This window comes from Eubalaena glacialis, chromosome 2 (assembly GCF_028564815.1).
Source record: "Eubalaena glacialis isolate mEubGla1 chromosome 2, mEubGla1.1.hap2.+ XY, whole genome shotgun sequence".
Lineage (NCBI taxonomy): Eukaryota > Metazoa > Chordata > Mammalia > Artiodactyla > Balaenidae > Eubalaena > Eubalaena glacialis.
In genome coordinates, this window is record NC_083717.1 from 186,397,995 (window position 1) to 186,412,148 (window position 14,154).

Consider the following 14,154-nt stretch of genomic DNA (forward strand, 5'->3'; position numbering starts at 1 on the left):
CCCTTGAGGGTGTTTGACTCCCCTCCTTGAGGACCGTAGTGTCCTCACCTAACAGTTGTTCCGCCTCTAGAACAGGGGCTGGCAAACTACATCCCCTACCACACACCCCAAGTCCCACCAGGGGCCTGTGTTTGTAAATAAAGTTTTATTGGAACACAGCCACACCTATTCATTTATAGCTGCTTTCATGCTACAGTGGCAGAGTTGAGAAGCTGCAATAGAGACCACTTGCCCTGCAAACCCTCAAATGTTTGCTAAATGTTTGTTCCGTGGATTAGATCAGACCAGGGGTGTAATGCTCTCAGCAGGTGCCAGGCCCCTGGTCAGTGCCCCAGAGACCATCTCTTTCATCATCATCATTATTAGATGCTCAGCAAACATTTGTTACCTAAAAGAAACTGGCCACAGCATCCCATGTTATGTCTTTGATTTTGAGTGGCCATTTGGAAGTGTCCCTAATAATACTAGCTCTCAGCTCTCCAGTGGTTTAACGTTTACAAGTGTTTTTCTCTGCGTCTTTTTACCTGACAGTCCCCAGCTCTCTGCAGAAGACAGTTCGACTTGATCAGTGAAGAAGGGAATTTGGGGGCAGAGGTGGGAGGCCGACAGGTGAGAAGGATCGCGCCATGATCCTACCCAGATGATAGATGAGGGGCCTGAGGTCGTGGGGGACAAAGCGATATGCCCAGGGCCACGTGGTGGCCAGTGGCAGAACTGGGGTCAGGATGCAGGGCTGCCCTTCCTGGAGGGCCGGGTCGAGGGCTGAGGGCCGCCAGCGGGGCTCACCTGCAGTTTGCTCTTTCTCTGCAGAAGCCGGTTATGTAGTAAGTCTCTGTCCCTCACGGAAGTTGCCACCTGCTCCAGCAGGGCCGTGGCTCTCTCCTGGCCAAAGATGCCGCCCAGCAGGTCTTTCTTCAGCTGTAGCATCGTCAGCTGCTCCTTCAGGCGGGAGCTTTCCGCCAGGGCCGCCTAGGGGAGACAAGGCCTCCGTGAACCGCAGGGCAGGATGGAGCTGGAGATGGGGCCGGCAGCGCACCTGTTCTGACTGCGCCTGCTCAGGAGGCTGGGCCTTGGTGCTGGTTTCCAAGGAAGCAGCAAACGTAAGGAGAAACGGGCTGGCAGGAAGGCGGTAGGAGGCCCTGAATGTCAGGGTCAATCTGATTCCTCTCTCACCTCCACATCCATCTTATTACCAAAGCCTGAGCAAGAATTCTACCTCCTACGTGTCCCGGAAATCCGTCCCCTCTCCATCCCCCACCACTGACTGTGGTGCACCCTCAGCCTTGCTCACCTGAGCCCCAGAAGCTCCTGACTGCCTGCTGCCTCCCAGCCGCCCCCCAAAATCGACCGTCCACACTGCAGACGAACCCAAAACTAACCAGTCTGATCCTCTACTCAGTGATCCTCTATCACTGACAGCAGTGGGCCATCCCCCAGTTGGTGTATGGGACATTTCGAAGGGGCTAAGGGCCTATGGGATCATGATCACAGGAAATTCTGGAAGGCTTCCCAGAGGAGGTGGCACCTGAGTGAAGTCATGATGTGTGGGAGCTCACCGGGCAGAGAGGGGAGGAAAAGGGGACTCAGAAGCCCTGTGTAATGGGCAGCTGGCTCCTAAGCAGGCAGCCTGAACTCTGCACAGCCCAGGCCCCACCTTCTCCAGGAAGCCTCCCCTGACCACATTCCCAGCCTACACGCACTCTTCCTGCCCCCAAAGCCTTGTTCCCGGCTTCAGCCTCCTGCTGATGAACAAGCTGTTGGGGACAAATACCTCTTGCTTCTCTAGCTGAGGGCGCAGGGGCCCTGGAGGCCGGGGGTTTGGTCTTCAGCTGGCCAGAGTCCTTCCATTTTATATCTGATGATGTTACAGAGATGCTGAGCTGGGCACGGGGCTGGGAGAGGGAGAACTAAGACCCCAGCCCAGGTGTGTGGTTTGCAATTAGCTACACAGAGGTCAAGCCTCTAGCTGTAGGGAGTCACCTTCACCCCCTTTTCACCAGACTCAGGCACAATATCATGAGGGTTAAGAATTCAGGCTGGGGAGTTGCAATCATGAGTTTGGATTCCATACTAACTGTGAGAACTTGGGCAATTCCAAGCCTCGGTTTCCTCATCGGTAAATTAGGGGTAGTCACACACCCTAGCTCACGGGGCTGCCGTGAGGCTTAAATGCCGAAAAAGCATTTAACATAGTGCAGGACCCACAGTGAACACACAATAAAAGACAGATCTTCTCAGCCATTATTATTTAACCAACTGTTATGTGTTGAATTGTGTCCTTCAAAAAAGATATGGTGGAAAAAAAAAAAAAAGAAGACCCATGGGGAGAAGATGGCCACATGATGACAGACACGGGGATCAGAGTGATGGACCTACAAGCCAGTGAACACCAGCGACTGCCAGCAAACACCAGAAGCTAGAAGAGGCAAAGGAGGATTCTCCCCTAGAGCCACTGGAAAGAGCAAGGCCCTCCTGACACCTTGACTTTGGACTTCCAGCTTCCAGAACTTTGAGAGAATGAATTTCTGTTGTTTTAAGCCACCAGTTTTTGGTGCTTTGTTACAGCAGCCCCAGAGAACTAATACACCAGCCACGCCCAGCTTTTGGCTGGAGCTTTGCAGATCCACAGGCTGCTCTGAGGCTAGATGCAGGAGCTGAGTCAAGAAAAGAGAGGGCTGGTAGCTTGAGCCCTGGCCTGTGAAATCCATCCCGCCCAGGTGGGCCGGTGGGAGTGATGCAAGACATACTCCCAGCCAGCAAACAGCATCCAAATGTGAATAAACCAAAGTCCTGGCCCCAAGTGTTCCAACCCACTGCTCCGTGAAATTCCTGCACTGGGAGTCCTGGGTCACACTCTAGAAAGACAGGACCTCTCTCCTGCTTCAAGGAGGTCCCGGTTTGCTTTCTGCCTTAGTGGGAAGGACAGGATGAAATATAGTTGTGACACGGTGGGGAAAGTTAGACAGGTCTGGGTCAAAGCCAGCCCTGTCACTTAATGGCTGTGTCACATCGAGCAAGTGGCTTCCCCTCTGGGACACTTGTTTTTCTCAACAGTCAAACGATGATAAGTGTTCTGAATGCCTCACAAACCTATTTTCAGGAGCCAGAGTGAAGACAGGGATGAGAACATTAGACAAAAGTCTAGAACCCACCATTCTGGCCCCAGCTCTGCTCTCTTGAGCAGCCTGACCTTGAACAAGCTCCCTAACTTCTCCCTGGCCCCAGTCCCTCATCAGTAAAATGAGGAGAATGGTAGAAATGGAAACAAAAATCCATGTACATAGATAATCAACATATGTTAATTATGGCAATGAAAATTGGAAAGAACCTAAACAATCTAAGTGCGGAAACTTTAAAAAAATAATGACATGCCCCCAAATGGAATATTCTGCAGCCATTTAAAGTGATGGCTTTATTGAATCATTTTAAAGGCTGCTGAGAAAAAGCTCATGTGTGTCAACTGAAAATATCTGAATATACAACTATGCAGCATGAGCTCAAATACACAGTGAGGATGCACACTTGCAATGGTGGCACCCACCTTGGGGCCATGAAGGCAGACGTGGTTTAGAGCTGGAAAGAGCTTGGGTCCTGGAAGATACTGCTGAGCTATCAAGCCAGCTCTGGGACGACCTGAAAGTCTCCGTGTTTGTTTGTTTATTTACTTATTTATTTATTTTATTTTTTTTGCTGCATTGGGTCTTCGTTGCTGTGCGTGAGCTTTCTCTAGTTGAGGCGAGCGGGGGCTACTCTTCGTTGCAGTGCGCGGGTTTCTCATTGCAGTGGCCTCTCTTGTTGCGGAGCAGGGGCTCTAGGCACGTGGGCTTCAGTAGTTGTGGCATGCGGGCTCAGTAGTTGTGGCTCGCAGGCTCAGTAGTTGTGGCGCACGGGCTTAGTTGCTCCGCGGCATGTGGGATCTTCCCGGACCAGGGCTCGAACTCGTGTCCCCTGCGTTGGCAGGCGGATTCTTAACCACTGCGCCACCAGGGAAGTCCCGTCTCTGTGTTTTAAGCCACCACTGATCAGGTTTTCTGTCACTTGTCACATGCATCCCAATTGACACACAGTAAAGGTAATGGCCTGACATCCTGCTCTTTCTCAGCACTGCTCAGACTTCCACCAGAGGACCGCCTGCGGCAGGGTCCTAAAGAGAAGGGCTGCGCGCAGATCAGTGCAGGGTCCTGGAGCTACACCAGGCACCAGGCTTCACCTTCTTCCCAAGAACTGAGGGTGACTTTTGTCGCTAATAACTACAAGTGTTGACATTTCCTGTGCACTTAGAACTCACCAGACAGGGTACAATGGGCTCCACCCAGGCATCTGGAGGACCCAGAGACACGCCTGTCCCTGCGGGGGACAGGCTGAAATGCTATGCTTGGCTGGTGGCCTCCCCCAGCTGCACCCATCAGCCCTCCCGACAGAACCATGCTTACCTCAATCTGCGGCAGGAAGGTGTGGATGGAGGGCAGGTCTGGCAGGCTGGCGGTGACATCCAGGAGCCTCTGGGCCAGAGCCCTCCACAGCTGCAGTTCCTGCAGAGGCCACTGGAAATGCTGCCACAGGTCCGTGCCCACGGCATTGCGCAGCCTGCTGGTCTTGGCCTTCATGCTGTGAGCACCGTGGAGGGGGAACCGAGAGAGGAGAGAGCGGGTCAGTACAGGAGCAAGGCCTCTGCCCAGACCCCAGACCGCCCGGCTTGTGCTGCCCTCAGGGCGGGCACTCTCCTGTTCTACAGACTGCTGGGCTGTCCACGGGACCCTGAGGCCTATGCTGTCCAGATAAAAGGGCACTGGAGGTAAGCCAGTCCTCGAATAGACTTGCAGCCCAGCTTCTGGACCAGGGAAAGAGTCAAGCCTGGAAGAGGAATTATGGAGCCCCCAGGCTGGTACTGCCTGCCCCCAGGCACCTCGCAGAAGCAAAACAAAATACTTTCTTGAGTAGGATGCCATTACTTTAGGCCCAAATAATTTCTACAAATAATTTTTCCAATACACTGTCCATTGTATAGCACAGGGAACTATATTCCATAACTTGTAATAACCTATAATGGAAAAGAATCTGAAAAAGAATCGATATATATGTATAACTGCATCATTTTGCTATACACCTGAAACTAACAAAACATTGCAAATCAACTACATTTCCAAAAATATACATATATATATGTACAGATATAATGTCTAGCACCCAGTCATAGATAACCAGCACCTGCCACCTCCACAAGAGCAACGAAGGAGAGGGAGACCTCGGCCACCCCGTCCTACGGCCCGCTTTATGCACAGGAGATTCAGCCTCACCACCACCTCAGCATCTTGTGGAGGACCCAGGCCCTTGTTCTGGACGTACACATGTAGGGCCTGTGCACACCGTGGGGTGAGAGTCACCTGGCAAGGCAGGAGGTCCCTGAGTTCCTTCTCGAGGAAAACCCCTGCATCAGGCAGGAGGATGAGAAGTGCTACAGAGACGAGGACAGTCGGGCTGTATTCCAAACACCTCTGAGCCTCATGTAGTAAAAATAGGTACCGATTCTGAATTTACACTGTGCCCAGTGGATATCTGATCTGCTGGTCTTTGCTGGGCTAAGCAGCTGGAGACCTGGCCGTGCCCGAACCCATGCGCAGACAGGGAGGTAGAGGCTGGTCTGAAGTCAGGTCCAGTGCTTACATCAGCACCGCCGTCAGCAAGTGGGGCACAATGCTGGCCTAGTGAAAAGCCCTCCCCTTGGACCATTACACAGGGGACCCATCCCCCGTGCGAAGCTGCATAAGGAGACTTGATGGAAATAAGTGAAGAGGCCACATAGCACGGAAAAAAGCAAAGTTCAGGCCTCTTTCTGGGAGCAGAATGTAAAATACTTCGAAAAGGGGTCAGTACCTGAGCCCAGTGAGGCCCTATAATGGCCAGTCGTTGATAGGAGCAAGAACTATTTGTTATCAGGCAGCAAGAGGGTGCAAGCCCCCTCTGCAGCTGGTGTGAGACGGGCAGAGGCCCTGAGCGTGGGGTCCAGGACCTCCCCCGGCCCACCCGGTACCTCTGGTGCTCCTGGATGGCAGCGACCACACTGTCCGCGAGGGGCTGGGGGTCCTGGGGGAACACGATGAGCTCCTTCAGCCGGGCCTGCAGCCGGTCCACCCGAGGCTCCTCCGCGGCCAGCGCCGCCCGCGTGGCCTGCAGCAACAGACAACACCCGATGGGATGGGTGGGCTTCCGAGATGGGATGGCGGTGTGTGCAGCGGGGTGAGCACATCCCGCGGCAGTGGGTCAGCCTGGGAGAAAACGGTCCCCCGGGGAGGGACAGGGGCCCCGTGAGCTCAGCCCCTGCTCTCCCTCGCTCCCGCTCCGTGACCCCAAACACGTTTGCTCTTGATGAGCTGGGTTTTCTCTTTATCATCACCTACCTCACAGCATTGCCATGTACTAGCACCTAATCATACAAATAACTAATATTTAGGGAACAGTGATGACGTGCTGAGTGCCCTGTGGTCCCATTCACTGAAGCCTCGCCGTGGTCCTAGACAGGAATTCTCCGTGTCCCCGTTTTATACACAAGGAAACTCTGGCCAAGAGTTTTCTGACAGTTGCAGAGCTGGGAAACGGTGGACCTGACATTGGAGCCGGGCCCTCTGGCCCTTAACCTGCCCCTTCAGCACTGAAGGAAACAAGGACCTAAAGATGCTCTGTGAATCCAGTTATTGTTGTCGGCAAGAGGATATTTCCACCCAGCACGCCCGACCACTCCACTCAACCATGTTCAGGTACTTCGGATGCGGCCTTTTCCTGCTGTCCCAGGAAATGTGGAGCTCGATCTTGACCTTGACTCTGGCTGGTCCCATGCTCAGTAGGAGGTAGGGTGGGGGAGTGGAAAGCGCACGGGCTCTGGCAGGACACGGGCTGGCCTGGAAACCCACCTCCAGCTCTTCCCAGCTGCGCAGCCTTGGATCGGTCCTGGTCCCTCGGTGGTAAAACGGGGCCACCCCCGCTTGACAAGGCACCGAGTACAGAGAAGGCGCACTTCTTACTACATAAATGCTAGTTTAAGAACAGAAATCTTCTAACAAGTTCTGAAATTCCCCTTCATTGATTTCTGGTGAGTCATATCTTGGTCATAATTGACACTTGAATCGGGTGGGACAGACAGCACCTGTAGGGATGTGGTCAGCCTCCTGCCTCGGGAAAGGCTTCCTGAAGCATAGCCGGGCATGGCCAGGTGGCTGTCGGGACAGGGGGGTGTTGGCAGGGCTTTCCAGGCCTTACTCTCCCCACACTCCACCCCTGCCAGTTTGCTTGCTCTGACCTTGGCCGTCACCTAGAACTCCTGGTAAGAGCCATATGTTCCCTGAGTCCCGATGCTATTGGCAGCTGCTGTTCTAAGCACTTTTGTTTTCAGGCGTTCATAAGGAATGTGGAAGGCAGGTCTTACTATCATCACGTCCATGTCACATTTAACTGAGATTAAACTAATTCTCCCCAGGAATTCCCTGACAGTCCAGTGGTTAGGACTCCGCGCTTTCACCAACGAGGGCCGGGGTTCAATCTGTGGTTGGGGGAACTAGGATCCTGCAAGCCGAGCGGCGTAGCCAAAAAAAAAAAAAAAGTAATTCTCCCAAAGCCAGCCAGTCGGCAAGCAGAGGAACCAAGACTCAAACCGGGTTAGTCTGATCCGAAAGCCCCCGCCCTTCACCACTGCACCACACCACCCCTACCCTGTGCCAAGGCAGACAATCCTACAAGGGAAACAATTCCCTTTGTACAAAGTTGATCATTGCAGTGAACCTGGTCTCCTACAAGGCTGAGTGATGCTAAGGAGCACGGATGCTTTGCTTCTACCTACACACAAATATTTCTGCATATGAGCAAACATTAGAAGGAAGAGGAAAAAACACAGAACAATGTGGAGTGGAGGTAGGACCTGGGGGCTTTCCTTTTAGATATTTCCCCTAATGGAATTGACAAGCTAGCCCTTTGAGTTAATATAATACATAAAGGACTGGAGAAGGGTGTTAATCCTTATTTGAAAAATCTCTCTGTCCTCAAGTCAGACCTCTCGTGAGTGTGCACATGGGTGGGGAAGGGGGAGGGTGCTCTGATGGGACATCGTGTCTGGCTTGGAATGCCCCCACCCTCCCCAGGATGGGCATCATGTGCTGGGCCTCCTAAGAGCCCTGGTTATGTTTGTTCCTCATCTTCTCTACACTGAGAGCCTTGCCTGTGACCTAACGCTCCCTGCTCTGTGCTCAGAAAGAGCTCCCCACATCCTACCATCAGGCAAGGGAATGGCAAACTTGGAGCCGATCCACCTCTTATTTACCCACCAACTCATCATGTGATGCTGGGGATGTTGGTGGGGGGGAAAAAAAAAATCTCTCCAGGCCTCAGTTTCCTCATCCAGAAAATAGGTACAAACAACCAATTTGTCTACTATACTCGGGCAACTGAGATTATCAAAAATCCAGGCAAACCAGAGCCAGTGTGCTTGAGACTCAGCATGATCCTCCCTGCACAGAGGATGCCCCGAGGCACACATGGCACCTGGACTGGGCCATGGCTTTGCCAAACACTGCTTACCGAGTAGAGTCTCCAGCGGGCCACCAGCTCGTCCTCGGTCCCTGCTTTGGCCGCGGGTTCCAGGTCCTCCTCCGCCAACCTCTGAAGGCCCTTCCTGAACTCTGCCAGCTCAGCCTCCAGCTGCCTCCTCTGCTGCTCATAGGCTCCCCTGGACTTGAGCAGGCCCTGCAGCCGCCCCTCCTCCTCCTCCCAGAGTGCACGCAGCTTCTCCAGAACATTCCGCATCTCCTCCAGTTCTTTGGTGATCTTCTCTGCACCCAAAGGGGAGGTGTTCTGGATGACCCCCACGGCCTGCTCCGCCAGCCTCTTCAAAGACTCCTCACCCCTGGGAAAGTCACTGGCGATGTCCTAAAGCAGGGAGGCGGTGGGAAAAAAACACGAGGGGAAAAAGAAAACATGTGCTGCATTTTCCAGGACCGCTGGGAACATCATGCCAAATGCTAATTCCTATTCCCAGACTAGAGCCAAGGCACCTTTCCAAGGGGTGGACTGCCTGCCTTTATAACATTCAGGATGTAATTCCTTTACCATGTCATTTACAAGCCATTTGATTAAGTGAAGGGGAAAGTCTCTGTTGGGTACTTCTCTGTCTTTAACACTCTCTGACATTTGTTAATCTTGCTTTTTTAACAAAGACAGAGGCAGCCTCAGGCTTGAAGCTTTCAGCTGGCAAAAGTATGGAGCCAATAGAACCTAACGACCCCATTTGGCCTCATGACATCTATTTGTATGGTTATCTACTAATTATGAATGAGTATTGGTATTCCATTTATGACAATGATATAAAATTTCTTTTTAAATCAGTGTTCATCGGCTTCTAATATTAAAACAAATTTTTTATTAACACTTTTGTCTGTTTTATTTAAAATACCTTCAAAATATTTTTTCACTTTTTTATTGAAGTGCAATTTACATGGAGTATAATACAGACTGTCCTTGACTTAAAATGGTTCGACTTATGATTTTTTTTACGATGGTATGAGAGCAATATGCATTCAGTAGAAACTGTACTTTGCATTTTGAATTTTGATCTTTTCCCAGACTAGTGATATGCCGCACGATGCTCTCCCGTGATGTTGGGCAGTGGCAGTGAGTGTAAACCAACATAGTTTTCACTTTCACTATGGTATTCAATAAATTACATGAGGTATTCAACACTTTATTATAAAACAGGCTTTGTGTTAGATGATTTTAGGCTAATGGAAGATGATTCTGAGCACGCTTAAGGTAGGCTGGGCTAAGCTATGATGTTTGGTAGATTAGGTGTATTAAATGCATTTTCGACTTATGATAATTTCAACTTAACAATGGGTTTATCGGGACATAGCCCTACTGTAAGTTGAGAAAATCTATGTATAGATCTTAAGTGTTACTGTTCAAAGAGTTTTGAGAAATATATATGCCCATGCAGTCCACACTGTTATCAAAATAGAGCATTTCTAACATCCCAGAAGATTCTAGAACTTCATCTATTTGAAATCTTAGAATATGTTATTTTTTAAAACTGGCTTCTTTCACTCAGCATAATGTTTTTTAGATTCTTCTATGCTGTCATGTATATCAGAACTTCATTCCTCTTTATTGACTAATATGCCTTTGTACATATATTCTATTCTATGATGTGTTTATCCAATACTCTGCTGATAAAAATCTGAGTTGTTTTCAGTTTAGGGCTGTTATGAATAAGGTTGCTGTGAACATTCTTTTACAGATACCCACACTTTTCAAAAGTTCAATTTATATCACTTTGCTTTTACAAAAGACCTACATTAGTACCTGTTTTCGCTACCTGAAAGAAATCCAAAGAGGATTTTAGCTTTTGCGAGAAAAGGTAATTACTTCTCCGCTTGTTTTCTGTTTGTTTGTTTGTTTTTCTTTTTAATTTTTTGGCCGTGCTGTGCGGCATGCGGGATCTTAGTTCCCCGACCAGATATCAAACCCGCCCCCCCCCACAGTGGAAACACAGAACCTTAACCACTGGACTGCCAGGGAAGTCCCACTTCTCTGCTTTACACCATTTCGGCTCATGAACGGTTTCATAGGAACACTACTTTCAGATAGTGGGGAAACTGTACAAGTCATATAAGATATTTTGTGGTCACTGTTCATTGGTTTTTTCAAAAGAGAGTCAATTTAAATACAAATATTAAATAAATGGTACAGGTGCTGTATAGCTGTATCAAAAATTATAAAGTGGTCCTTGAATTATTGAAGATAATCTACCCACTCACTTTACAGAGGGAGTCAGAAGCTCGTTCAAGATCACAGCAAGTCAGGAAGCCCAGAGTGGACCCAGCTTCTCCCCACTGCAGGTTTGATGCTTACACCAGGGTTCCTTACCGTCACATATTGACATGTGAGGTCAGGTAATGCTTTGTTGTCGGGGGCTGTCCTGGGCGCTGCAGGATGTTTGGCAGCATCTCTGGCCTCCATCCACTAGATGCCAGGAGCACCTCCACTCCCAACTGTGACAACCAAAAATGTCTCCAGACATGGACAAGTGTCCCCCATTTGAGCCCAGCTGGTCTAGACCATGCTGCTGCGGCCTTGGGTTTCCAAATGCCCTGCTGGCTCAGAGATTTCCATAAAGCAGCCGAGGCCCCAAGCATGGGATCTACACCACATCCCATGCTTCTCCTCTTGTGGGGTCTGTGTACAGGGATATTTGTATCTCCTGGGACCCCCCCAGCCCCATCCTATTAAATAAACTCTAACAGAGACCCACCAGCCATGAGCGCTCCCTCCCCACTCTGGCAGAGGCTCGCCGGGGGTTACCTGCAGCGCCGAGAGACGGTCCTTGGTGCGCAGCTGGCACTTGCGCCCCATGCAGCCGTGCACGCGCTCCACCACCGCCTTCAGCCACAGCTGGAACTCGTCCACGCTCACCTGGAAATGCTCGTGTTCCTGGGTCACGTGCTCCAGCAGGTCCACTCTGTTCTGTGGGAGGGGAGGAGAGTCACCGGCCATAAAGGTCCCCAGCCCAGGCTGCCCCTCCCCTGGCCTCCCAGGCCTGAATCTGTGTGTGTGTGTGTGTGTGTGTGTGTACGTGTGTAGGGAGCGTGGGACGCAACTGACCCTCAGCCCTTTCGCTGGACACAAAGATCCCACACATTCTTCTCTACCTTATCAGCAATCAGCCAAGAAATTCTTGGCTTTGGAGACCAAAACATGTCAGCACTGGGCTTGTCAACCACACAGTGGGCTTTTTTTCCTGCCACGTCCTAGGAATGGCACTCAAGATGGGGCCGTGGTAACAACTACATAACGCTACCATTTGAGCACTTACCAAGGTGCCATAGCACTGCCCTAAGAACTCTGTGTACAAGATCATCTCACTGAATGCTCCTGACTACCCCCATAAGGTGGTACCATTATTATCCCAGTCTGATAGATGGGGAAACCAAGGCACAGAAAGTGAAATGACTTGCCCAAGGTCACCTGGCTAGGAAAGCACCAAGATTCCAACCTGGGAGGCAAGGCTGGGCCAACGCACCTCTGCTCCATTGCGACTGTGTCCACAGGGTACGAGAGTAAACAGCAGGCTGCCCCCCATTTCCCCCTGAGTGTGGTGATTTGCCTGCATGTGTTGGAATTGCCTCTATTTTCAGACAATCCCACTGAAGCTCTAACCACACAAGGGCAAGATGGTGTCCTGAGAGTGGGTGACATTTGGGGAGATAACAGTGTCCTGCTATAAGACCTACTGTGTGCCTAGAGATTCTGATTTTCAAAACACACCCCTGATTACAGCACCACCATCTCTTTAACCCCTCCACGGCTCCCCACTGCCCCCAGGCCCAGGTCGAAGCATTGTAGCCTGGTGGTCAAGGGCAGGACCCCAGGATGCAGCTCTGCAGACCAGCGGTCAGGACCCTGGGCTTGGGAGCCCGCTGCCTGGGGCTTGACCCTGGCCCCCCTTGAGCTTGTAATTAACCCCTCCGTATGGTGTGGTTGATGACAGGAACTGCCTCACCGGGGTGGTGTGGCATTAAATGAGTCAGGGCTCGCACAACCCCAGAACAGCACCGGGCAGCTAGTAAGAGCTTGAGAACTCTGAGCCACTGTTTACTGTCACCTGTGTCCCTGTGCTCTTGTCACACCCAACCAAGTGAGGGGTGCCCACCTGGCAATGCTAATCTCCAGGGCCCACCTGCTCTGAAGCTTTGCCCACTGCCCCAGGCTGTGGCTCTCTCCCAGCCTTGTCTACCGAATTGTCATCTGGCGGGGACCAAGCGCTCCCTAAGGACACGGGGGTTGATTTCATCTCCCTGGTCCCGCTCAGGGCAGGCTCTGAGACTAAGTGCTTCCTGAGTGGCCAGGAGTAATTAAGCGCGGGGTGTCTGCCGGTGGAGGGATCTCTCCAAGGAGAGCCAAGAAAAAGGAACCAGGGGACCTTCATTTAGTAAGCACCTACTATGTACCTGGAAATAGACCAGCATTATCTTATTTAATATCTTCACAACGATCCCAAAACTGTCCCATTATGCAAGTATCCAAAGGGGTGTTGGGAGGTCACATAACTCTTGCAGACAAGATTTAAACGCCAAGTTCAGACTCCAAAATCACTGCTCAGGCCCAGGGGGTGGCAGAATCTTTCTTTCTCGCAGATGGTAGATATTCTGGGCTTTGCCTGCCATGTGGTTTCTGCTGCAACTTCTCAACCACTTGTGTGCTACCTACGTTGTAGCACACAAGTTGCAGCCACAGGCAAACACATAAAGAACAGTTGTATTCCAATCAAATGAATCATGGACACTGAAATTTGAATTTCCTATCATTTTCACATGTCATGAAATATTCTGCTTTTAATTTTCCCCCAACCATTGAAAAATATAAAAACTATTTTTGGTTTACAGGTCATAAAAAAGTCAGGAATTGGGCTGGATTGAACCTATGGGCAGTGGTTTGCTGACCTCAGCTCTCAGCCATGGAGCCAGGCCATGTTCAGGACGGTCCTGACCTTCTACGAGGCTAAGCCAACAATTCTCAACTGGGAAGGGTAGACAGACATGTGGATTTGAAAAACCTCCCTGGCTGTTTGTATGTGCCTTCCCCTCCCATGGAGAAGCCCCTCACCAAACCTAGAAACACTAATTCATTTAAACATTTGCAACACCCATGGCAAGTAGGAGAAAATATCCCCATTTCAGAGACGGGGAAACCAAGGCACAGGATCAAGTCCCTCAGTGAAGAGCTGAGAATCCTCTCACTTATGGGAGTGAGGCTCAGAGCTTCAACATCAGCGCTTGACAGATGGGAAACACGGGGCTGCTTGAATTCAGAAAGTGGACCAAGGCACAGTGACCATCTCCTTCACGTTTCCCTTGCCGGCTCCCCCTCCCTGCAGGATTATTTGCATCCACCAGAATCCTCCCCGAGCTTCCTCACTCCATGGGAAGATTCATTTATGAAACAAAGTGGGTCAAGAATACTAAGCAGAGAATAGGGGCTGGGCCCCTGGTTGACACTGATGGTGATAAAGGTTGTAGTGAGGCAAACTCTCCAGTAAAAGTGCTGGCTGGCGGCTCTGTGTGTGTGAAGAATGAGGTGCTGGCACTGGGGGAAATCCAGAGTAAATAAAAGCCTATG

The 14,154-nt window shown here is 50.8% G+C and overlaps 1 protein-coding gene across 7 annotated transcripts in view; it reads right to left on the reverse strand.

Moving 5' to 3' along the window:
- SYNE3 (spectrin repeat containing nuclear envelope family member 3) overlaps nt 1-14,154 on the reverse strand; it is a 105,060-nt gene that overhangs the window by 37,560 nt on the left and 53,346 nt on the right. For all 7 annotated transcript variants that reach the window (XR_009699448.1, XM_061181216.1, XM_061181220.1 and 4 more), the window contains exons 5-9: nt 11,341-11,502; nt 8,566-8,913; nt 6,032-6,168; nt 4,434-4,608; nt 787-969 (exon numbers count right to left, since the gene is read on the reverse strand). Coding sequence is in view for 6 of the 7 variants with exons in the window: in XM_061181216.1 (XP_061037199.1) it covers nt 787-969; nt 4,434-4,608; nt 6,032-6,168; nt 8,566-8,913; nt 11,341-11,502 (1,005 nt within the window). In the remaining variant the exon portion in view is untranslated. The remainder of the gene's footprint in view (nt 1-786; nt 970-4,433; nt 4,609-6,031; nt 6,169-8,565; nt 8,914-11,340; nt 11,503-14,154) is intronic.